The sequence below is a fragment of the Dipodomys spectabilis genome, unplaced genomic scaffold, assembly GCF_019054845.1.
Source record: "Dipodomys spectabilis isolate Male_0828 unplaced genomic scaffold, ASM1905484v1 ptg000003l, whole genome shotgun sequence".
Taxonomy (NCBI): domain Eukaryota; kingdom Metazoa; phylum Chordata; class Mammalia; order Rodentia; family Heteromyidae; genus Dipodomys; species Dipodomys spectabilis.
In genome coordinates this window covers 11,095,911-11,120,610 of record NW_024870680.1, presented here as the reverse complement: position 1 = coordinate 11,120,610, position 24,700 = coordinate 11,095,911, and the positions used below count along the sequence as shown (strand labels likewise).

Below are 24,700 nucleotides of genomic sequence, written 5' to 3'. Positions count from 1 at the left end.
CTGAAACCCTCCTACACTGCTAGTGGTAACGTAATGGTGTATCCACTTTGGAAAATAGTTCAGCATCTTTTTAAAATGTTAAGAGTTACCACATGACCCAGAAATTCCATCTAAAAGAAATGAAATCATGCTTATTTACACAAAAACTTTTCATAAATGTTCTCAGAAGTATACTCCTTTTAGCCAAAAAGTAGTGACACTACAAATGTCCATCAACTGCTAAATGGATAAACAACATGGTATATCTAAAATAGTAAAATAGTTGTGGGATATAAAAAGGAATGAAATAATGATACATGCTCAAACACAGATAAACCTCAAAGGCCACATTAAGTGAAAGAAACCAGACACAAAACATGACATAAATGCATCTGTGTGTAACAGTGCCCAAATGTTTCAAGTCAGTGAATTTAACTTAAATTGACTATTAACTATGTTATATAGTCAATTTAAACTGTTTGCTACTAAACTGAGCTGAAATATTATTTATATAAAGGCAAAATAAACACTGACTCTCATTTAAGCTCAAATAATTCTTTAGATTCCCTTACGATGACACTATTTAATATAAACACACAGACACACACAGCCCTTCTGCTACACAGCTGTTATGCTGATCTGTTTCTTTTACAGTATTTCAAATTGAAATGGAATACTTTTCAAGTGCATAAAATTTTATGCTAAGTTCAGAAGATCATGACTGTAAACCTAGCAACACAGGAGGCAGAGATCAAGAGAATCTCAGCTGGAGACAAGTCCAGGCAAAAAGATATCAAGGCCCTAACTCAATCAATAAGCTGGATGTGATGATATATTACTATAATCATAGCTATGCAGAAGATCAAAGGTAGGAGGATTGCTGTTTAAGGTCAATCTGGGCACAAATAAGAGACTCTAAGAAATCACTAAAGAAAAAAAAGTCATTTAAAAGACTCCATTTCTTCATTCCTAAAGCTTTCCAGCTTTATTTATAATTAACCAATATGACTTTCTAATCCGTTCACTCAAAAAACATTTGCTCAATTCAATTATCTAATTTCCTTTACCTTTTCTGACCAAGCCAATCCTCACTGACCTAATTTTGCTCAGATTTTCTATCTGTTATCATGGATAACACTGTAACTTCAATGTACTTACAGCTTCACATATTCCCCATCAATTCCTGATCTGCCATAGTCTCTATTCTTTCCTTAACCTTGCCTTCTCAGAGACAAACTATCAATGCTTCTGGGTCTAAAACAGCATTCCTCCTGGTAAAACACTGTAAATTGAAAACACTAGAAGTCCATAAATGAATTTACTTATAGCTAACACACAGAGCATTAAAGCTTGGCCACACATTGTACTGCAGACTGATTGTGCAGTTGCTGGGAGCTGTGGCTAGCTATTCTGCCCAACACTGTGATCTGTTGCTAGCTAGAATAAGACATTGCTAGCTAGCTGGGAGTGTAGCTGAGTGCTACTCAGCTTGCCTAGGAAGGTCCTGAGTTCAATCCCCAGGATCAGCATCACAAAAGCAAAACCAAAGTATGGTTTCTGTTGAATGGTATCACTTTTGTATCATCATGAGGTTGAAAAATCCTAAATTGAACCATCTAAATGGTTCATCCATGGTTGCTCAAGAACTGTAAAGACCAAAAGCATTTTGGGAAATCAGTTGGAGCCTTAAGACAAAAAGGAAAATATGTACAAAGAACACCATAGAATAAATAGTATCAAGGGTAAATATCATCACTTCCTGACAACTAACTAGCTTTATAGCAGAACCTCAACTACATTTTAATGTCCCTCAATACATTTAGTATAGCATCTTAAACACAGATGGAACCAAATAACTGCTCAATAAATAAGTGCCGTGGATGCAATTTCTCACATATGTAATCAGTTGTCCCACATCTTAACAAATATCCGAAGTCTTACAGCAGGAAATGGAGACGTCAGGAAGGAAAAATAAAGTGATCCACTCATCAATATGAATGCTAGAAGTACACGTTCTAATGTGCTTTTTTCAAGGTGACCTTTTACTGTTGTCTTCAAACCTGAGTGTATACTAGGCATTGTTGTCTTTAAATGCGTACTGATATTTCAATGCCATGAAAGAAAATAAAAAGACAAAGATTTAAATATAGAGGTATACCTCTTCCAAAAATTGGTGCCAAGATTCAAATTCCTGTATCAAGAGGTAGCAAGCATGATGTTCTGAATTCACACGCAGTACTGCCAAGAAAAAGCTTCACATGACTCTGCCTCTACTAGTAGTTAATGAATACTGGAAGGACAGAGGGTATGGAGGAGACAATAAGGAGTGCTGCTTCCAAAGACCAGAGTTCTGGCAGGAGCAAGACAGAAGTCTTAGGGCTTGAACTTCTGAGAGCAACAAAGATAGCAGGTCACACATAACATACAAGCCAAAGACTGCTGAAATCTAGCTGGATCCTGACAGTAGGAAACTCAAAACAGTAAATTTAAGATCCTATCTTTCTAGGACTTGAATAGATACTTTTAACTCCACTATGTAATATTCCTCTCCCTAACCCTAAGATAATATAAACATAAAAATTTCTCATTTGTTTAGCTTTAGAAATATAATTTTTTCTCTTTCTATTTATCTTTATCTAGTAACTTGCCCTCAGCTGCTTATAGCCTAGAATGTACACATTATAATCACTCAGATCTGCCATGGAGATTTCCCTCATAGCAAAATAGTTACCTCCAAATTTATACTTCCAACTTTGGAAGAAACTTTTTAGGCTGTAATTCCATTTGTTTAGTCTTTCTCATACTGGCCTGCAATGCTGGGACTCTCTTCAGAAAGTTCTGTTAACTGAAGTAAGCCAGGCTCAGGAGACAAACAGCACTTTTTTGTTTTTGTTTCTCTTCTCATATGTAGAAGCTAGATCCAAAATACATGCATGACACATACACAGAATTCAAAGTACTTACACACAAAAAAAACTACTAAAGGAGAATATACTTAGGGGAGGAATCCAAAGGTGTAACTCCTCTGAACAACTAATGTACTATTTATCAAAATGAATCCAGTAAATAGAAACTTGTTTTGAGTGAGCAAGTTAGGGCATAAGGATGGATGAAGGGTGACTTTATATAGTCATTATATTCAATGTACATTATGTAAAAATGAACTATATAACTTGAGGGTAGGAGCAGGAGGGGGAAAATGAAGAACAAAGGAAGGGGTGACATTGACCAAGAAACATTGTACTCATAACCTGACTTATGGAATTATAAGCCCTTTATACATTTACTTAATAAAAAGTAAAAAAATAAATTCACTTCTTCTAGTCACAAGGTAAGTAATATGGCTCATAGGATGAGAAATCACAACAGTTTGAATGTTTATTAAGGATTACTGTACTACTGACAATTTCAGGTGTTAGTCATAATCTTCTATATACACAACTCTTATTAAATTTAAAGTGAACACCTGGGAAAACAAAGAAGTCAAACAGAAATATATGTCTACAGGAAGAGGAACACAACTTACCTCAACACAAAAAAGCTCTCCGGCTCCCTCGCAGTCATTGGATGTAATTATTGGGGTATGAATGTGCACAAAACCACTGTCCTGGAAGAAAAAGAAAAATACCTTTTTCAGTGTATTTGCACATGAAACAATTCTAAGGAACAAACTGTGTTATACTGTTAAAGTGGCCCTACGAGAATGTCAAATCAAATTCCTTCAAAGTCCTCCATACACACACACACACACACACACACACACACACAAACACACACACTCACACACACTTTTTTTTTTTTTTTTTGAGACAAGGTCTTGCTGTGTATATCCCAGGATGGCCTCAAACTTGAGGTCATTTGGCTTTAGTCTCCTAAATGTTGGGATTACAGGTGTCCACTACTATCCCCAGCCAGATGAGTGTTTTACTAGGCACAGAAGCACAAAGAATTTAAAATCTGGAAGAGTTGGACATTAATTTTTCTGAATAGAAGGAAAATGAGTGTCAGAGATTTGATGATTTTTCAAAAGTCACGTAACCTGTCTTTAGCTAAGGTATGGTTGGAATCTATATCCTTGGGTGCTCCCTGTAATGCTGTTTCTTCCTAATTCTTTAACACACTTGATGGTTTAGCAAACACAATCACACGCACACACATGCACACATAACACACATTGACTAAGGCTAATGTATAATGCAGCTGCCTATGTTGTAAAGGGAAAGCAGAGTGAACAATATGATGTTCAATTACCTTGGAATGAAATCTCAACTGTAATGAATCATCAAAAAGGAGAAAAATTAAGGCTGTCTGATAGGGAGACTGAAGAAAAACAGCAAAGAGGCAGAAATGACTTAGAAAGTATCTGTCATTCAATCGATAGTAGAATGAATTGCTCATTGCACATGGAGAGGAGCACTTTCTTTGCCTGAGAAATATTCTGGGCAGCAGCTAGTCCATCTATCACTAAGGCGCCCAATTGCAGCCCTTCTGATCAAAAGTCTAAGACTATTTCCATTAGTGAACCACAAAAGCTGGTGGTAATAGGACTGAAACAAACCATTAACTTCAAGAATATACTCCTTTCATTTTGACTATGGTTGTAGACATGGACATGACAGAGTGAAGATCTAAAAGTAAATTTATAATACTAAGGTAGAACAGTATGTGCTTACTGTACAATTTAGCTTTGAAATAGATACAATAAATTCAATTCATATACTCATAACTCTGCCAAGTTCTGCTATCACTCATCTCTAGTCTTCATTTGAGACCACCTAAATATGACCTTTCTGAATTCAAGAATTCTAGTTATAATACAAGATATTTAGTCAACAACTTGCTTTATCATATAGACTGGTTAAACATTCAAGCTATAAATTAAAGAGCCTCAGAAAGTATTCCAATGTGGAATTAACCTGAGAGAAATGTGTGCCATGCAGAACGCAGTATAGAGAAGCAATCAATCAATAAGAAGTACAATCAATAATACTACTGCATAAAATTTTTATCACATAGGAGCCAAGAATTATGGACATTAATCATTTATTTCACATGAATGTAAGTAACCTGGAATATAAGTACAGTAAACAAAGGAAGGAAGTGAAAAATCCAAAGAAAACCATGGTTGGGAAGGGGAGATAAAAAGAGTGGAGAAAATTTAATGGCTAAATATAATTACTTAAGTAGAACTGGTCAGATGTCATAAAAACAGCACTTTAAGTCTGAAGTAAATAACTATATGGGATTCTAAAGAAAACACAAAGATTCAGCACTGTAAATCTGATGTAAATAACTACACAAGAAATGACAATTATTTCTAACAATATTTTCACCTTTAATGCTGCTAACAAAACTTAACAAAGTCCATAAAATTATGGAGAACTTAAAGGAGAAAGTATAAAGGAAAAATAATAATACAGGTAAACGGAGTCCAAAAAAGAAAGTATGTATGTGTTGGGTAGGATGAGTTGGTGGAAGATGGGACAGCAAGATAAAATGGAAAATAAATTATAGAGAAGAATGCAGTGTTGTCATTATCTGCCTTAAATGAGTTATCAGCATCAGGTGCTTTTCACCATCACAGACAAATAGGCTTCTGATACATAAATTGTCACCAAAGAAGGAGCTAAAAGTAGAAATAAATATTTCAATCGATTTTTCAGATTCTACACACTACCTCCAATTATCTAAATATTTTCATACACATTTTAGAAACAGGCATTTCATAAGGTTCTGAATATCCAGAATTTACAAAATTCACATACTAAGACCCATACAGAACTCCAAAGACAGATATGTACAGTGATAGGCTGTATTTTGTTTTCACATGATTGAACTATCATTAATAATCAGCATCAAAAAAATAAAAAGAAAACATTAGAGGTACTGCTAAATATAGGTGCTCCACTGGCAACTAATAGTGTTAGTAAGAGAAAAAAACAATGACAATCAAATATATATGAAGTGGTGCTGGGAAGGTGGCTCAGTGGTAGAGTGCTTGTCTTGCATGCATGAGGCCCTGGGTTCGACTCCTCAGCACCACATCAGCAGAAGAAGTCAGAAGTAGCGCTGTGGCTCAAGTGGTAGAGGTCTAAATTTGAGCTGAAAGGCTAAGGACAGTGCCCAGGCCCAGAGTTGAGGCCCCACGACTGACAAAAATAAATAAATAAATAAAATTAAATTTAAAAAATATATAAAATGTATTCATAGGCTTTCAAAAGACCAGCAGTCTGGAGCCATTCAACAAAGGGGTAAAGACAACTGTATTCTTGGACAGGCTTTCACCCACTGCCATAGGGAGGATAAACCCTGAAACTCACAGGAAAAACCTTTACTCTAGTTAACCAGAAAATAAGAACAAGAATTAACAAATAGTTTTGCATCAAATTAAACAGTTTGCACATCAAAAGAAATAATTATGAGGCTCAAGAAACAACCACAGAATGGGATAAAATCTTCAGTGATTATTTAATGGACAAAAAATTAATATACAAAAAGTTAAAAATAAACAGAAAAAGAACAATCCAATTAATAAAAGGCAAATAGACTGAACAAATAGTTCTCAAAAAATGAAAATACATATGGCTAACAGATACATGAAGAAATGCTCAATATCCTTAGCCATCAAGAAAATGCAAACTGAAATTACTCTAGGATTGATTCCATTTCATCTGTCAGAATAACAATAATTATAAAAAACAAACAACAGGGCTGGGAAGGTGGCTCAGTGGTAGAGCGCTTGCCTTGCGTGCCTGAGGCTCTGGGTTTGATTCCTCTGCACCACATAAGCAAAAAGAAAAAAAGCCAGAAGTGGTGCTGTGGCTCAAGTGGTAGAGCGCTAGCCGTGAGCTGAAGAGCTGAGGGACAGCACTCAGGCCCAGAGTTCAGGCCCCATGACCGGACCCTCCCCCCCCAAAAACCAAAACCAAAACCAATAAATGCTAGGGAGGACTTGTGAAAAAAAGGAACCCTCATACTTTTGGTGGAACGGTAAACTAATACACCAATTCTGGAAATCATTATAAAAGCTCCTAAAAAACTAAAAAATAGACCTACCTAAGACTTTGCCATACCATTCTTGGGCATATATCCAAAGGAATCACAATCAATATATGAAGGAAATACCTGCATATTCATGTTTACTGCAGCTTTTTTTTCTCAGTAGCCAAATTACGGAATCATCGAAGGGTGACCACAAACCAAAGAATGGATAAAGAAAATATGGTACAATATACTATGGAATATTAATCACCTTAAGGAAAAATAAAATTATGACATTTGCAAGACAATGGCACTAGAGATCATGGCATCAAGCAAGATAAGCCAACCTCAAAAAGTGAATCTTAGTCTGTCACTGGTGGTTCATGCCTATAATCCTAGCTACTCAGGAGGCTGAGATCTGAGGACTGTGGTTCAATGCAAGCGCAGGCAGGAAAGTCCATGAGATTCACCTCCAATAAACTATTCAGAAAAAGCCGGAAATGGCTCTGTGGCTCTAGTGGTACAGGGCTAGTCTTGAGCACAAAGAGGCTCAAGGACAGAGCCCAGGCCCTGAGTTCAAGCTCCAGGACTGGCAAAAACAAAACAAAACAAATTATCACCCTGCACCAGAATCAATTCCAAATGGATCAAAGACCTCAATGTAAGACCAGATAACCTGAAAACATTACAGGAAGGGGTAGGGTTTCTTGGCATGGGTCAAAACTTTCTAGGTAAAGATCCAGAACCACAACAACTCAAAGAAAGCCTGGATAAATGGGATTTCATCAAACTGAAGGTTTTTGAATGACAAAGGACACAACTAGCAAGATAAATAGAAAGTCCACACAAGGGGAGAAGAACTTTACTAGCTATGCAACAGACAAGAGCTTCATTTCTAAAATATACTTAGAGCTCAAAAAACTAAACCCTCCAAAAACAAATCCTCAAAGAAAACAACCACCCAATTAATACATGGGCTAAACAGAGACTTCTCAGAAGAAGTAAAAAGGGCCAATAGACACATGAAAGATGTTCAACATCTCTGCCCATAAAGAAATGCAAATCAAAACACTGAGATTCCACCTCACCCCAGTGACAGTGGCCATTATCAAGAAAACAGATGCTGGTGGCTATGCCAAAAGGGAACACTACTACATTGTTAGTGAGAATGTAAACTTGTTCAATGACTGGAAAGCAGTATGGTGATTCCTCAAAAGACTAAACATAGAGCTTCCCTATGACCCAGCAATCCCACTCCTAGGCATTTATCCAATTTAACCACAAACCAGGCCACACTAAAGCCACCAGCACAACCATGTTTATTCAGCATTATTTACCATAGCTAAGATAGGAATCAACCCAGATGCCCCTCAGTGGATGAATGGATCAAGAAAATATGGTATATAATCACTATGTTATCAGAAAGACTGACATTGCCTCATTTGTCAGGAAATAGAAAGAACTGGGAAAAATTATATTAAGCGAAGTCAGACCCAAAGAAACATGGGCTGCACGGTTTCCCTCATTAATAATAATTAGAACATGCCTATAAATCTACAAGTAAACTTGATGGATAGTAAAAGACAAAAAAATTACACTTGGACAGGATAAATTATACAGGACTCTAGACATTCACACAGTGAGACCAAAGGAAGATATTCTTAGGAGAGGATCACAAGGGATCAATAGCTATGTGCATATGATCATATAAAATGATGTTTATCAAAATGAACTCCAAGAAATGGAAACAAGAGGTTTTTTATTTTACTTTTTGTGTTTTTGCCCTTTATGTCACTGTTTTTGTTTTCTATACATTTTGTCTTGCATGTAAATTTATATGATTTGAGGGGAATGGGAAGCACAGAAACAGTGGGACAAAGGGTGAACCAATTCAACAGTGATACTCACTAGATACTTTGTCCAAAGTGAATTATACAACTGAGGTTAGGGAGAATGGTTGGGGAAAAAAAAACTGGGAGAAAATGAGGGAGGGTGAAATTGTTCAAAAAGAAATACATTCAATACCTGACTGATGTAACTGTAACCCCTCTGCACATCACCTTTACGATAAAAATTAAAGAAATAAAAAAAGTGAATCTTAGATTCTTGTTCATTTATGGAACCTAGACTTAAAATAATGATGATAGTAGTAATAGTAATAATAATGATACATGAGAGTAAAAGCGGGACTATCTGGGGATCAGCAGGAGGGGGGAGAGGGACAGGAAAGAATACTGAGAAGTGAAAAGGATCATGCATATACACAAATAAACACATACAGATATAGACACTGACATATAGACACAAACACCCAGACACATACATATGTATGAAGACAGCATGATGAAGCCTACCAAACATGATATAAGAGAGTTGGGAGAAGGGGAAGTGAAATATAAAGGAATGGATATATATATTCAAAGTACTCTGTACTCATGCATGGAATAATTACACCAATCCCCTCCTCTCCTTGTTATTGATGTATGTTGTTGATGTGTGCTGGTCTTGGGTCTTGAACTCAGGGCCTGAGCACTGTCTCCGAGCTTTTTTGCTCAAGACTAGTGATCTACCACTTAAGCCACAGTGCCACTTCTGGCTTTTTAAGTAGTTTATTGGAGATAAGAGTATCACAGATTTTCCTGTGTGGGCTAGCTTCAAATCAGGATCATCAGATCTCAGCCTCCTGAGTAGCTAGAATTACAGGCACCAGCCACCTGCACCAAGCTAATAAAACCCTTTTTTTTTTGGGGTCCGGTCGTGGGGCCTGAACTCTGGGCCTGGGTGTTGTCCCTCAGCTCTTCTGCTCAAGGCTAGCGCTCTACCACTTGAGCCACAGCGCCACACAATAAAACCCTTTTTAAAAACAGAAAGGCAGCCTTTTCTATTGCTTCCCTTGAGGAAGACAAGGAAGTATGCAACCCTTTTTAGGAATATGTAGAAAAACCTGTGCCAAAAGAGAAAAATGTGAGCAATTTGGCTCTTCTAAATGATTCACTCTTGAGGATTATAGATATCCACACGTTAGTGCATAGCCAGTCAACTTGATGAGCAAACCAGTTAAATATTTTTGATGCTAAAACCAAAAAGTAACTCTAGATCCTTAACATATCCTAACTTAACATACTGTTCATGTTTCCATTCTTTTCCATGTTTCTAAATTTTTTTTTTTTTTTGGTCTGTCATGGGGCTTGAACTCTGGGCTTGGGCACTGTCCCTGTGCTCTACAGCTCAAGGCAAGTACTCTACCACTTGAGCCACAGCACCACTTCTGGATTTCTAGTGGTTTATTAGAGATAAGAGTCTCACGGACTTTCCTGCCTGGGCTGGCTTTGAATCGCAATCCTCAGATCTCAGCCTCCTGAGTAGCTAGGATTATTTGCGTGAGCCACCAGCACCTGGAATGTTTCTAAATTTTTATTGATAGATTTGAAATTTATAAAAAGTTTATATTTTAAGCCTTATCATCTTTTAGGGAGCTTACATAACAAATTAACGAAACAGGATCAAATACTAGATAATCAGATGCTAGATATTATATACTATGCCCTACAGTGACTTCTTAGAACAATTCAATCCTAAATGTCAGACAAGCAGACTAACCAGAACTGAGACATCAGGATTGTTTTTTTTTTCAGAGATTTACAATTAAAAAGTGAATTTACAGCACTTGAAAAGTGCTTATGGCTACTCTATCAATGGTGCTAAAATTTAATTTTCAACCACTTAAATATTTTAAAATTCTAACTTCAGTCTACTTAAATTACTTTTTTCAGATTTTTCTAGATTGCTTATATTATCTGTAAAAACTTTAAGTAATATAAGAAATGTGTACTTTTTTCTATAGGGCTGCTGGGTGCTGTCGAAATGGGCAAGTTCACGAAACCCGGGAAAGTGGTGCTGGTCCTGGCCAGACGCTACTCTGGACGTAAAGCCGTCATCGTGAAGAACACTGATGATGGCACTTCAGATTGTCCCTACAGCCATGCTTTGGTGGCAGGAATTGATCGCTATCCCTGAAAAGTGACAGCTAATATGGGCAAGAAGATTGTCAAGAGGTCAAAGATCAAGTCCTTGGTGAACGTTTATAACTACAATCACCTTATGACCAAAAGGTACTCTGTGGATATCCCCTTGGACAAAACTGTGGTTAACAAGGATGTCTTCAGAGACCCAGCTCTTAAACGCAAGGCCCGACGGGAGGCCAAGGTCAAGTTTGAGGAGAGATACAAGACCGGCAAGAACAAGTGGTTCTTCCAGAAGTTTCAGTTTTAGATGTTTTTTTTGTTTCCATCATTAAAAATAGGGGGGAGGGGAGGGGAAAAGAAATGTATAAAGCTGGTAGTTGACTGGTGAATAGATTGTCAATACTACCACCTAGTGGCCAAAAATATTAAAACTTACAGAATTAAAGCTGGTCCACTTACCAGCTATTAAACTCAGGAGGGGTAGATCTGAACAGATCTAAACAGATGTTTATGTGTCCAAGAACTACTGAAAAGTCATATGGAAGTTAGTTTCTAAGAGCGTATGTAAGTAGAGCTTTCCAAACCACAATGTGATAACACTGAATAATTTGACTTATTTTCTTTTCAGTTAACAACAACAAAAAATACATGCTTTAAAGCCAAGTCAAGGTACTTTGGTATTTTCATCAGAAATGAACTATAACTAGGTTTTACAAAGAGCATAAACTCTCTTGGCAAGCTATAGCAAAACTGGGGCTACATGAAATGGATACAGTCCAGGTGTGTTATACAATCTCTTCAAATTAGCTGGATTGAAGAAGTGGCATGGGAAAGGTTTCACATCACATGGAATAGCAGTGAGCTTGAGCTGTTGTTTGGTGCACTCCAGGTGACACACATATGGATGTGCATATTTAATGATCACCATGGTATTCACCCACCTACAACAACCACAACACAAAAACAACAAAAATGAAATAAGACCACATTCAAATGATTTTCAAGCTACTGGCTATTGAATATCCAGCAACAGAAGACAGTGATCCCTGTGTGATGGGAAACAAACATAGTGAGCCCAACCAGTCACCTAGCTTAGGACACTAAAATCTTCTAGGCCACAGACAAGAAGGAGGAATTAAGGTGGAGCCCAGCTGATTCCCTCAGTGGAGGAGAGAGCTCAGTCTGGGGAGACCAAAATGACAGCGTGTCAAAGAGAAAATTGAATACAGAGAACTGCAGGGATCTACAGTCAGCCAAGGGTGCTAGATAGAGAACTGATCAGTGCATGCACTATGGAAACTATCCAAGGTTTGGGAAAGAATAATCTAAAAAGATTAGAGCTATGTTGGTATATACCCGTAATCTCAGCTATTTGAAAGGCACACACAGGAGGACCTAGCGTTCAAGGCCAGCCCAGAATAGTGAGACCCTATCTCAAAACAAAATAAAAACAAAGGGGCTAGAGAGAAGGCATAGCTTTGGTGGTAGAGCACTTGCCTAACAAACATGAGGCCTTGGGCACAATCTCAAGGAGAGGAGGAGAGAAAAGAAGGAAATAGTATCCAATTTTTACATAATGGCTATGACTGGATGTTCCCACAAGCCTGATTGGAAAAACTCACAATTCACAAGGCAGTAGGTAGAATTCTCAGGAAAGCTTTGTCTCAGTAGTGAAGGATAATTAATATTATAATAAATGCTGTTGCAGATCTGCGAAACAAAATGAAAGACTCCAAAATTATTAGTATTCAAGTACCTTGACTACGTGCTAGAATGAAGTTCAAGAAGCTTTATATATACCCTATAACAAGCAAAGTAAAATTCATAATGTCCAGTATTCAATAAATGATTAGCAGACAATAAAAAGATAGGAAAAAAAATTCATGATAAAACCAATCAATCAATAAAAACTGACCCATACTGACAGACATGTTAGAAGAAAAGGACATAAAAGCAGTTTTTATTTCACATGTTCAACAAGTACACATGGAAGATACACACACACACACACACACACACACACACACACACACACACACACACACACACACACACACACACACACACACACACAACAAAATGGCCCAATTGGTGGTTCATACATGCAATCTCAGCTACTTAGAAGAAAGAGACAGGAGGATCACAAGTTTGAGGCAAGCCTGGGAAACTTAGTGATATCATGTTTCAAAATAAAATAAATGGCAAGCTGGGGGATGGGGGGTGGCTCATATCTGTTACCCTACTCAGGAAGCATAAGCCTGGGAAGATCACCATTCAAGGCCAATCTGAATGAACAGTTTGAGAGACCCAATCTCAACCAATAATGCTAGGTGCTAAGAAACATTTTATCATAAATAAGAGAATCATGGTCTAGACTAGTCTAGAAAGAAGCGAGATCCTATATTAAGACACCAAAAGAAAAAAGGACTCAGGGTGTTAATCAAGTGGTGGTGAACTTGCCCAGCCAAGTGCAAGATCCTGAGTTCAAACTCCAGTACTACCAAAGGAAAAAAAAAGTTCTAGATGCAAAAGCATTTGCTTATAATGCACAAGGCTTTGGGCTCAATCTCTAGTACCACTAAAAAAAAAAAAAAAATCTGACTATGAAATTTATAATACATATGATAAAAAAAATACCACATGGGAATAGCAACAAATTAGGCACTACAGAAAAAAAGATTAGTAGCCTTGAAAACCTAGGAAATATAACTATCAAAAAAATTAAATTGGCCAGGCACCAGTGGTTCATGACTGTAATCCTAACTACTCAGGAGGCTGAGATCTGAGGAACGCTTCAAAGCCAGCCTAAGCAGGAAAGTCCATGAGACTCATCTCCAATTATTGACCAGAAATTGGGAAGTGGCGTTGTGACTCAAAGTGATAAGAGTGCTAGCCTTGAGCAGAAGAGCTTAGGGAGAGTACCCAGGCTCTGAGTTCAAGCCCAGGACCAACAATAACCAGAAACAAACAAACAAACAAACCCAGAGGAAAAAAATTTTAAAGAAAAACACAAGTGTTACAAGATATCATCAAATGGTCAAATATATAGATAATTTCAGTTCCCAAATGAAGAAGGTAACAGTAGAAACATTTGGAAACATAATGGCTGAAAGAACTTCATGAGCTAGGTAAAATGGCACATACACATTAAATCCCAGCTTAAGGAAAACTAAGGAGGGTACAAAGTTCAAGGCCACGAGATCCCATACTAAAAAAAAATTCCTTTTCATGAAAATCATAAATTTGGTGATACATGAAGTCCAATAAAACCTAAAAGAACTGCAAAGGCATAACACAAACTAATAAACTATCAATAAAAAAAATCTTAAAATCAGTCAAAGAAAAAATACATATTACATATAGTTGAACAAATGAAAAATATAACAGCAGATTTTTCACTGGAAGTAATGTAAATGAGAAGACAGTACAGTGGAACTTCAAAGTATTTCAGCGTGTCCATAATCCTAGCACTCAGACTAAGCTACATGACACCCTGTGTCTCAATAAAAAGGAAATAACCCATCAATATGTAATTCTACATCCAGAAAAAAGATTACTAACCAACGAAGGCGAAATAAGGAAGTTAGAGACATACAAACTACCAGGGTCATCTATGTGATTTCATGGGTACATACATACATATATCAAAATTCATTAAGTTGTACAATTTTAAGTATGTGCAGTTATTTTACAACAGTTATTTCTCAAAACAAAAGGTGCCTGGACAAACAACTAACAAAAACTTTTAGAAAAATACTCAACAGTTATTCAACTTTTTCACAAGCATGTATGCATGAGAGCAGAGTCCCTTACCTTAAAGAAGGAATGAATAGCAGCTGTGGCTTCACTGCGAACTCTCAATATAGAACCTAGCACATTAGTCCTACATCTAAGGTGAGGATATTGTCTCAAGTACTCCAGAGGATGCTTCTCTTTATATTTGATAGGAAATGCCTGTGAAGAAATGGAAAAGCATCAGAAGTTATGGACAAAAATGAACAATGTTATAAAATCAATTTTCTTAAATGGTAATATTTTAGAACAAAACCATGGTGGCGTCCTTCCTTATTTAATATATCAAATTACAATATGAAATCCAACAAAACCTAGAAGAAGCATTAGGAATTATTTCCACCAGGTGAGTTAGAATAATAGGGTGGATTCAATGAAGAGAGAGGAGGGAATGAAAGAAAGAGGAGTGGAAGCAAGATCTACTACTTATTAACTAAATTAATGTCACTAAAGCTCATCTGTTATTTATCAAGCTTTTATATGTTAGTTTTTGATATCCTTTTACAAATGCAGATATGAGCATATAATGATGCAAAATAATCCACTGCTTGACACAAAAATTCAGAATATAATACACATTAAAGATTATATTTTTGACAATAATATATATAGATATATATACACACACAGCTGGTATTCCATTTTAAAATCACCAAAATATCCTGAAAGCCCACAATCACAACTAGTTGGTGCTGTTTATTACAGTTTACCATGTTAACACTTCTTTTTTGAGGGGGATGCTGGTTCTAGGGCTTGAACTCAGGGCCTGGCCTGTCCTTGAGCTTTGTCTGCTCAAGACTACACTCTACCACTTGGGCCACAGCTCTGCTTCCAGCTTTTTAGTGATTAATTGCTGATTAGAGTATTACACACTTTCCAACCCAGGACCTTCCTGCCTGGTCTGGCTTTGAACTGAAATCCTCAACCTCAGCTTCCTGAATAGCTAGGGTTACAGGTGTGAGCCACCAACACTGGCACTGGCCCCAACATGTTACTCTTATCTAAGAACATGAGGGATCAACAGCTTTCTTTCATTTTTAGCAGTGTGCTAAAGATATACAGAGGATTTTAAAGGAAAATATGGCTCCAACTTAAAATATTTCCATCAACACATGTTAAAAAATTAAGAAAACGGAAACACTCTTTCAGACAAAATCTAAAATCTGGATTTTAAAAAAAGGTAACAGTAAAGCTTAAATGAACTACACTGGCAGCCTGGTTCATTTTGGCTTGTCTTTTTAGGTCTTGTGTGCATTCTGATTTTCATGTGGTATAGAAACAAGTACCATACTTACGAGAAAAACATGGCCACAGTAAAAGAGATTTGATAGTACCAGAGGTTCATAATCCCCTAATTTCTGAATACTTTAAATAACATTGAACTAAAAGAGAAAGAAGGGGAAATTGACAGAACTAAAACCAACAGAAGGCAAGGGTAACAATTTAACAGTGAGCAAATGGCAATTTTTCTTTTTTTAATTACTACAGATACCTCTAAAGAAACAAAACCAAGGTATTACCTTCTCTATTCCTCTTGATTTCCAAATCATTTCAGCCTATTTTCCAAAAATTTTAGAACCTTATTTCTGATTTAATGTAAATTAGAATTTCTTAGAAAATTACTCAAAATGACACCAGAAAATTACTTCATTTTTCTCTCTTATTTCCTTACGTTTACTTTTTCCTTTTATTCCAAAAGAACTGAAAATGGACTGAAATGATGTAAGTTCCCTTATATTTGAGGACAATTATAGCAAAGACATAGAAAAGTGATTATAAGTTTCAGGGGTGCTGCTCTCTGAGAACTATAGACAAGTCATTTCACCTGATGGCCTCATTTTCACCACTGTAAATCTGAGACAAGTGAACTTTTTAAAAAAAAATTCTCTCTACCCTCTTTATCTTGCTTATAAAAATATAGCTTTTACAGCAGAGCCTTGAAAAAGCAGGTATAAATTTCTTACCTCTATTCACCAAAATGATTACATTTTAGATTAGCACCATCTAATAAAGCTTTTATGATTGATGGAAATACTCTGTTGCACTACCCAATGTAGTAGCCAATAACCACAATTTGGGCAGTAAATGCCAATGAAGTACTGGATTCCTTATTTAGCTTTAATTGTTTTAACACAAGTAGCCAATGGTAGCAATACTGTATGATCAGTTCTAGATGATAAAAATAATTTCTAGCTTTCCTGAGAAAGTAAAACTGAAATGGCCTTTCCTGGTATAGCTGCCATTGTGGCTGACTGGCTTTAAAAAGTAGCAAGTTTCAAATGTGACAAGCACTAAAAGATGCACAATTAGTACTTAGGTCTTACTCATAAGACTAAGGCCATATACAAATTTTGCTATTGTCTCTAAAGGATCTATAGCCCATTTTACTGATTAGGGAAGTTATAATTGAAACAAAAAATGGACTGTTAATGTTTTAAACTAAACCCAGACAGCTTCCACAAAAGTATAAGCATACCTTGGTATCACAATTTCCAATAACTTCAATCTTTTCTGCTTTTAATTCCACATTTTGTCTTTTGGCTGGACTTTTTACCAGCTGCCCCTGGACTTCCACAGAACTCCCAAAAGTCAATTCTCTATAGTAACAACAACAACAAAAAAGTCATTATTTGTAACCATCATTTCAATACAAATCTTCCTAAATATTTAAAACACTTAATGAGAGAAGTATTTATCCTCCATTAAACAGACTTTAGAATCTATGGGTGCTCTATTGTATACCAGAATTGTAAAAATGAATGCTTTAAAGTTTAAAATAGGAACAGTAGCAAGAGTTAAGATTTTGTATACAAGTGTCTAGGATTAAAAGGTTACATAGGTATTCTTATCTACCATAACATGCTATAACAAGGTGTTATCATTGAGAAAACTGGGCAATAAGTAGATGGAAATGCTCTATAATATTTTTACTTTCTATTTTTGAGACAAGGTCTAACTACATGACCTAGTCTGGTTTCAAACTTGCAAGCCTGCTGTCTCAGCCTTCCAAGTACTGAGATTGTGTGGCACCACACTAACTCACATTTTTTTTTTAAGGTAGTTATGGGGCTTGAACTTGGCCTAGACACTGTCCTTGAGCTTTTCTAGCAAATCTAGCACTCTACCACTTTGAACCACAGCGCCACTTCCAGTTTTCTGATGGTTAGTTGGAGATAAGAGTCTCATGGACTTTCCTGCCTTGGCTGTCTTTGAACCGTGACCCTCATATCTCAGCCTCTTGAGTAACTAGGATTATAGATGTAAGCCTGTGATGTGCCTGGCTAGCACATCACATTTTTAATGTTTTTTTTTTTTTTTGTAGTTGTTGCTGTTTTATTTAAGATAGCTGATGGTCTGTGCACATACATATACACTACGTTCCAGTTAACAAATCTAGTTGAAGTTTATCTACAACTTAACGGCATGACTACTATAAAAAGTAATACACATCTGTTTAAGACTATTAGAAGCTGGAATGATTATATATCCATTCTCACTATAATATTGTAATTTCTTAATTATAATAAATAGGGTATTTAATAAGCCATACTGAAATATTATAAGTAATACAATAAATTGTATTAAATAATGTCAAGACATTCCTCATTCAATATATGTTGCTTCCATTTATGTTGTTCCTTTCACTGTAGTGTCTCATACTCTCATTCAGTTTACTTGCTCACTTGAACCACACCTCCAAGTGGAGATGGAGTCTTGAGAACTTTTCTTTTTTTGGGGGGGGTCTAGTTGTGGGGCCTGAACTCTGGGCCTGGGCGCTGTCCCTCAATTCTTCAGCTCAAGGCTCTACCACTTGAGCCACAGTGCCACTTCCGGCTTTTTTCTTTTTGCTTATGGAGTGTTGAGAAATCGAACCCAGGGCCTCATGCATATAAGACAAGCACTTTACCACTGAGCCACCTTCCCAGCCCCCTCTTGAGAACTTTTCTGTCCAGGCTAGCTTCAAACCTCAACAAGATCTCAGTCTCCTAAATGATTATGATTATAGGAGTGAACCACTGACACCCAGCTAAATGTATTCTTATAAAATTTATGTAACTAAGATTCTCCACTCTTTAGTTGTATTAAGGAAAAATATCCTGCTATGCTTTCACCAAGCCTGAGAAGGTATTTTTAAGAGAAGGTACTTTTAAAAAAAAGTATGTACTATGTGACATACATGAATTTCCCCTAGGGGCTCTGGAAAATAACTCAGAGACAGGCAGCCATTCTTTAGAACATCCAAAAATTAGGTACCATTACACATACCTATGTGATTACTATACTGATAGCTAACTTCAGAAAAACTACAAACTTTTCTTTTAAGGTTGCTATTATATCGGAACAGTCTTCTATTTTTCTGCCCAACCAACCAAATAATCTGAGATTCTGAATCTAAATAATATGTAGATAGTATTAATCCTAACAATCCTTGGAACAGCAAAGCACTCTTATTCTAACAAGTTCATGTTCTGCTCCCTGGAGATTACACCCTAACACAAAATGTTGTCAATTTAACATTTGATGAATGAGACCAAAAAAATCTTCTTTCATTTATTCAACAAACAAGTAATTTGTCAGCATTTGGCCAAAGGCCAAGAATAGAAGAATGAATGAGACACTACCATTCCTAACCTTAAGAATCTAAAGAATGCGTACTCAAAAGGAATCCAAGAAAGAATACAACTGATTATCAACCAGTTACACATGACAAAAGTGGGCACAGGATGCTATGGGAGCAATGGGGAGCACTTGCAACAGTCAAGAATGGGAACAGAGATGATGCTTGAACTTAACTATAAAAGACAGGTTAAAAAGAAAACACACACACAGGAGGGGGTAACAATGTTCTATAGGAAATGTACTCATTACCTTACTCGCTATATTTCAGATTTGTTTAGAAAGATAACTCAGGGAACAAGTGAACACTGGATTATAGAGGTGAGGAACACTAGGAAAGGAAAAAAGAAAAACGAAGAAGTCTTGAAAACAAACAAACTTACCTATTGTCAAAGCTTGAATCAGCAACAATTTGCAGGCTTTCCAAAGAGGATCCATCATTTATATGTAGGAACAGGACTTCCTTCTGGGATCGTGTTGAGCGAATCCATCCCTAAAGAAGGGAAATATTTCTAAATGTGAATTTAAAACACATAAATATTTTACATTTTTATTACAAAAAGCAGACTAAATAAAAAAAATGTACTCAAAAATCTTTACATCAGTGAAGTACTTTTAGTTTATTCACATGCATACACAAGTGTACATGATCCTTATCACAGTAAGATACATACTTTGGCATTCTATCTTTTGTTGCATGTTCTAAATAAACCTCATCATTTTGTATTTGAATGATCAAACTTGATGTCAAATGTTCCATCAAGTTGATGAACCTAATTCATGTAACTAATCCCTTCAACTGGCTTTTCTGAGGTGTTTTTCTCTCCTTCCATCCAAATTACAAAGAATAAAATTTATAATTTGGTGCCCTTCTCCTTATATCAAATCTCTAAAAGGGGGCTGGGAAGGTGGCTCAGTGGTAGAGTGCTTGCTAACATGCATGAGGCCATGGGTTTGATTCCTCAGCACCACATAAACAGAAAAAGCTTGCAGTGGTGCTGTGGCTCAAGTGGTAGAGCCCTAGCCTTGAGCTGAAGAGCTGAGGGACAGCACCCAGAGTTTAGGCCCCACGACCAACAACAAACAAACAAAAAAACCTCTAAAAGGAGATTATGTAGTACATATGAGAAATATCAAGATTTTGTTCCTTTTACAAGTATTTCTCTTTCCACTCACAAGCTCTCAAAAATCATCTCATTATAAATAAACATACATTAAGTAATATATACAAACTCTCAAAATTAATGTAAGTGACTTAACTAAGTGACAAGTATATGTCAGTACAAATGAGGTATCATCAAGCAGACCAGTAACACAGAAAAACAGCTCTCAGATATAGTCAACTAAATTTTAGCTAGCATAGGATCTAAGAGAGGATACTGTTTTTCTAGCAGACACAAAAACTGAAAGCATCTATAACTGCAAAGCAAAATGAATACTGATATACATTCACCATAACACATGCTTCGGGAAAACATGACTCTACAAAGAAAAACCTCTTGATATGCTGGGCATACACCTGTTACTCCAGAATTTAGGAAGGAAAGACAGGAAGGTTGCTAGTTCAATTCTAGCCTGAGCTATATAGCAAGGTCCTGCCTCAAAAACAAACAACAACCATACTCATTATATTGCCTTCTCTGTGTTCTGGCCATAACCTGTAGATACTATTATCAAAGTATTTGTATTAAAATGTATGCAATGCTTTAAGGGAAAGAAACATGTTCACTTGTTTTGAAGTGTATTGCTAGGCCCATAATAGATGACAACCTGTAATATTTTTCAGTGAAAGAATAGCTACCATGTATTAAGCATGCAAAATGTAAAAACTGTTTCACTGTCATCATACACTGACTCATTTCCTTCTGATGGCAGTTCTAAGAACCATCATACCCATTTTATAAGTGAGGAAACCAAGGCTCAGAGAAATTTTTAAAAACATGTTGAAAGTCACTGCAGGTGAATGGTAGAGTCCAATCTGTGCCCACACCTTTTTTTTCCCCCCTTGAAAATCATTGATCTTTTGCCAGACTTGCAGAGAATTAAGTAGAAACTGCCTCAGCCTTATGGTCAAGGAATTTTATAAGGCCCTTGCCTTTGGGGAATGTGCAATCAACAATAATTTCCAAAGTACCACTCTTATTTTTACTTGTTCGAAAAACATTTATTACTTTTTTAAAATAAATTATGTCTTTTAATCCTCACAAGAGCTAAATGATTATTATCACTTGTGAAATAAACATTTACCCCTTGTACAATTATTTGAAGAATAAATCTTAAAAAAAAGATAACAATATTTAGAAAGTGGTTAGGTCAGTTTCCAAATGCTACAATTGGATTCAAATACAGTTATTACTTCAAACTTCACATTCTTATCCACAAGGTGTTCTGGAATGCTGTTCCCAACCCAGGGGTAAAGATTGGTATGACAAATTCTGATGCTATAATACATCTTCAGTCACTCTGCTTAGAGACTCAGCTGAAATGTCACCTCATGAAAGAAGTCTTCTTTGACCTCACATAGTTCAGCAATTTTCTCTACTTTCTCTTAGTTCTTTATTTATAGTCCTAATGATAATCAAACTGCTGTTGATTAGGGCTGCCCACCAGAAATATGTGAGCTATACGGTTGCTGTTGTTTAGTGGTATTGGGGTTTGAACTCAAGGGCTCCAGTTCTCTAACACTTGAGCTTTGGCTTCAGTTTGTTTTTCATATAGGCTATCACACTTCTGCTTAAGTCAGCTTCAGACTGCAATCCAAGTAGTAGGATTACAGGTCTGTAGCACCATGCCAGCTTGCTAAGAAAGTCTCATTAACTCTGCTTAGGCTAGCCTTGAACGTTCATCCTCCTATATCTGCCTTCTGGGGACCTGGGATTATATTTATAGAATTTTATAGGTTTTAGTAGCCACATTAAAGGTAAATCTAGGTGAAACTAATATAGTTCACTAATTTCTCCCACAATATATCAACACATAACTAATATAAAAATATATTAATCTGAGTGCTGGTGGCTTATGCCTGTAATCCTAGCTACTATTCAGGAGGCAGAGACCTGGAGGATCTCAATTGGAATCCAGCCCAGGCAGAAAAGTCTGTGAGGCTATTACAATTAATCAACAAAATGCTGCATTGGAGGTTTGCTGGCACTTAAGTGAGCAAACAAGCCAAGTGTAAGTATGAAGCCCTGATTTAAAGCCCTCATACTGGTACAAACAATATAGTATTTTACTTTTTTTTTTTGGCTCTTCAAAACTACGTATTTTATATTTACAGCATGTCTTGATTTACAGTAGTCCAATCAAAGGCTCAGAGGTACAAATGTCTGGTAAATATCATATTAAGACTGCAAAGCACAAAATGAATGACTTTAGTCTGGGCAATAGGTTCCGTTCATCTTCGAATCCTGACAAAAGGAAACATTCCTGAATACCAAATTAACAGGTAATGCAATAAAGATTCCGATTTGGATCACAGAAAAAAAAAATGAAACCCAAATACAGACAAAGAGGAGGAGAACTGGTTATACTAAACAGCAAGGATAAATAAAAACACTGAGTCCACGTTTCAGCAGTCAATCATCTCCCCTCCCTTTCGCTTAATCTGCTCCTTCCAGGGTGAATCTTTTAGGTGGAACAGCTACAAATGTTATGAGCAGGAGAAATAATAGCAGCGTACATGTAGCAAATAGGTAACTGATGGAAATATCTTGTACCATTATCCCATTAAATTTTTACGACTCGAAGTAGGAAGCAGGGGCTACCTTGTCCGTTTTCCTAAGAAGAAACTAAGGTTTAGGGCACTGAAAGTGTCAGACCAAACAAGTTATTTGGTGGGACAGACTTAAACCTAGGCAGCTCCCATCACAGTGTTACACATTCCACACCTTTCTCCTAATTTATTGAAACAAATTGACACGCAAGCCTCACCATAGGCAGAGGTGGTCAATAGTCGAAGTTCTGGGAAACCAAGAGTAGTAACACGGGTGCCTCAGAAATGGGGAAGTGCGGCCTCCTGCGTTGCCTACATTTTCTAACTTTTCCCTGCGGGTCTTTAAGATGTGGATGTGCCATTTAAAAAGAAGGGGCGTGGGGGGTGGGGAGGAAAAACCTTTTGCGCACACCCACCTGCACCTTAACGCGCTCCCCAATGGCGCCGTGGGACCTGAGGGCGTCCCGCACGCTCAGTTTGACAGACGCTCTCGGCCTCGGGCAGGAAACAGTGGAGCAGGAGCGCAGGGCTCGGAGCAGGCCTCGGGCCCCGAGCATAGCGCGGCCTCCGGGGCTCTGCAGGTCAAACCCAGCACGGCCCCAGCGCTGCCCCCGCGGGCTCGCTCCCGGCGGCCCCTCTTACGGGCCGCGCGCTTGGTCCCCCACAGGACCTCTCCTCCGTTTCTCTCTTCCCAACAGGGAGGAACCGAGCCGGAACACCGAGCCACTACCAAGAAGAAACCACGCGCCTCAGTGACCAGAGACCAACAGTAGCAAAGTTAAAGCAAAACCTGCGCCCGGGCTGCAACAGGCGTCGTCGCCGGCCTTACGTCCGCACGCCGACGTCATTACGTCATCAACACGCTAGGAGGAGGTTAAAACCAAACGTGCGTGTGTCCTTTGGTCCAGGAGCTAAGGAGGCGGGGCGGGGTGGTGGGAGGAGTCACAAGCTGAGGTGGGAGGAGCTAAAGTACAACCCCGGCATGGGGTGTTTTCTGCTGAGCGGCCTAACCCGGGAGGGGGGAAGGGGAGCACACACTTAGGATGACATTCAAGAGGTTGGAGTTCCTTCAGCTTCCAGGGGGATCGAGTTCAAGCCCCACGACCGACCAAAAAAAGAGAAATGTATAGATGAAGTTCATTGTTTTTCTTTTAAATTTCCAGTGCTAGGTTTCAATTTGCAGTACTTAGGGCTTCAAGTCAATTGAATCATGGCTATCCCAGCCCTTTCTCCTTTTGTTATTTTTTTTTTTTTTGATAGAGTCTCTTGCTTTTTGCCCAAGCAAGCCTCCAACCCAAATCCTCCTACCTACGCCTGCTGCAGCATAGTTGAGATTACAGACAAGTATTATCACCACACCGATCTTGTTCTTTGAACTAGGGTCTCCATAAATTTTTTGCTCTAACTAGTCTCCAACTATGAGATTACTCTGCCAGCCAGGGACTTGTTTTTGAACCTTCTCATTTGGGATTCATTTAGAGTTCTAGCCATATTATATGTGTGAACATATGTATATGTATACTTCTATGCAAATATGCATATGCATATACTTGTAAATAAGTATGCATATACTTGTATAATGTGCACACACAACTTCTCAGCATCAAGCCTAGAAATTAGATAAAATTAAAGACCAAAGGTTTGTTTAAAAAAT

The 24,700-nt window shown here is 37.4% G+C and overlaps 1 protein-coding gene and 1 pseudogene across 3 annotated transcripts in view; one reads left to right on the top strand and one right to left on the bottom strand.

Annotated features, from left to right (window-relative positions):
• The window catches only part of Nars2 (asparaginyl-tRNA synthetase 2, mitochondrial), a 107,146-nt gene extending 83,299 nt beyond the window's left edge, over nt 1-23,847 (bottom strand). Inside the window, exons 1-5 of one of the 3 annotated variants that reach the window (XM_042688745.1) lie at nt 23,463-23,847; nt 19,718-19,827; nt 17,194-17,314; nt 14,739-14,879; nt 3,506-3,586 (exon numbers count right to left, since the gene is read on the bottom strand). In XM_042688745.1, coding sequence (XP_042544679.1) covers nt 3,506-3,586; nt 14,739-14,879; nt 17,194-17,314; nt 19,718-19,827; nt 23,463-23,603 — 594 coding nt within the window. In that variant the 5' untranslated portion in view covers nt 23,604-23,847. Of the gene's footprint in view, nt 1-3,505; nt 3,587-14,738; nt 14,880-17,193; nt 17,315-19,717; nt 19,828-23,462 lie in introns of those variants that run through there. The other 2 variants (XM_042688754.1, XM_042688763.1) reach the window with 2 other exon arrangements.
• On the top strand, nt 10,787-11,265 carry LOC122115338 (annotated as a pseudogene).
• Nucleotides 23,848-24,700: the final 853 nt, after the last annotated feature.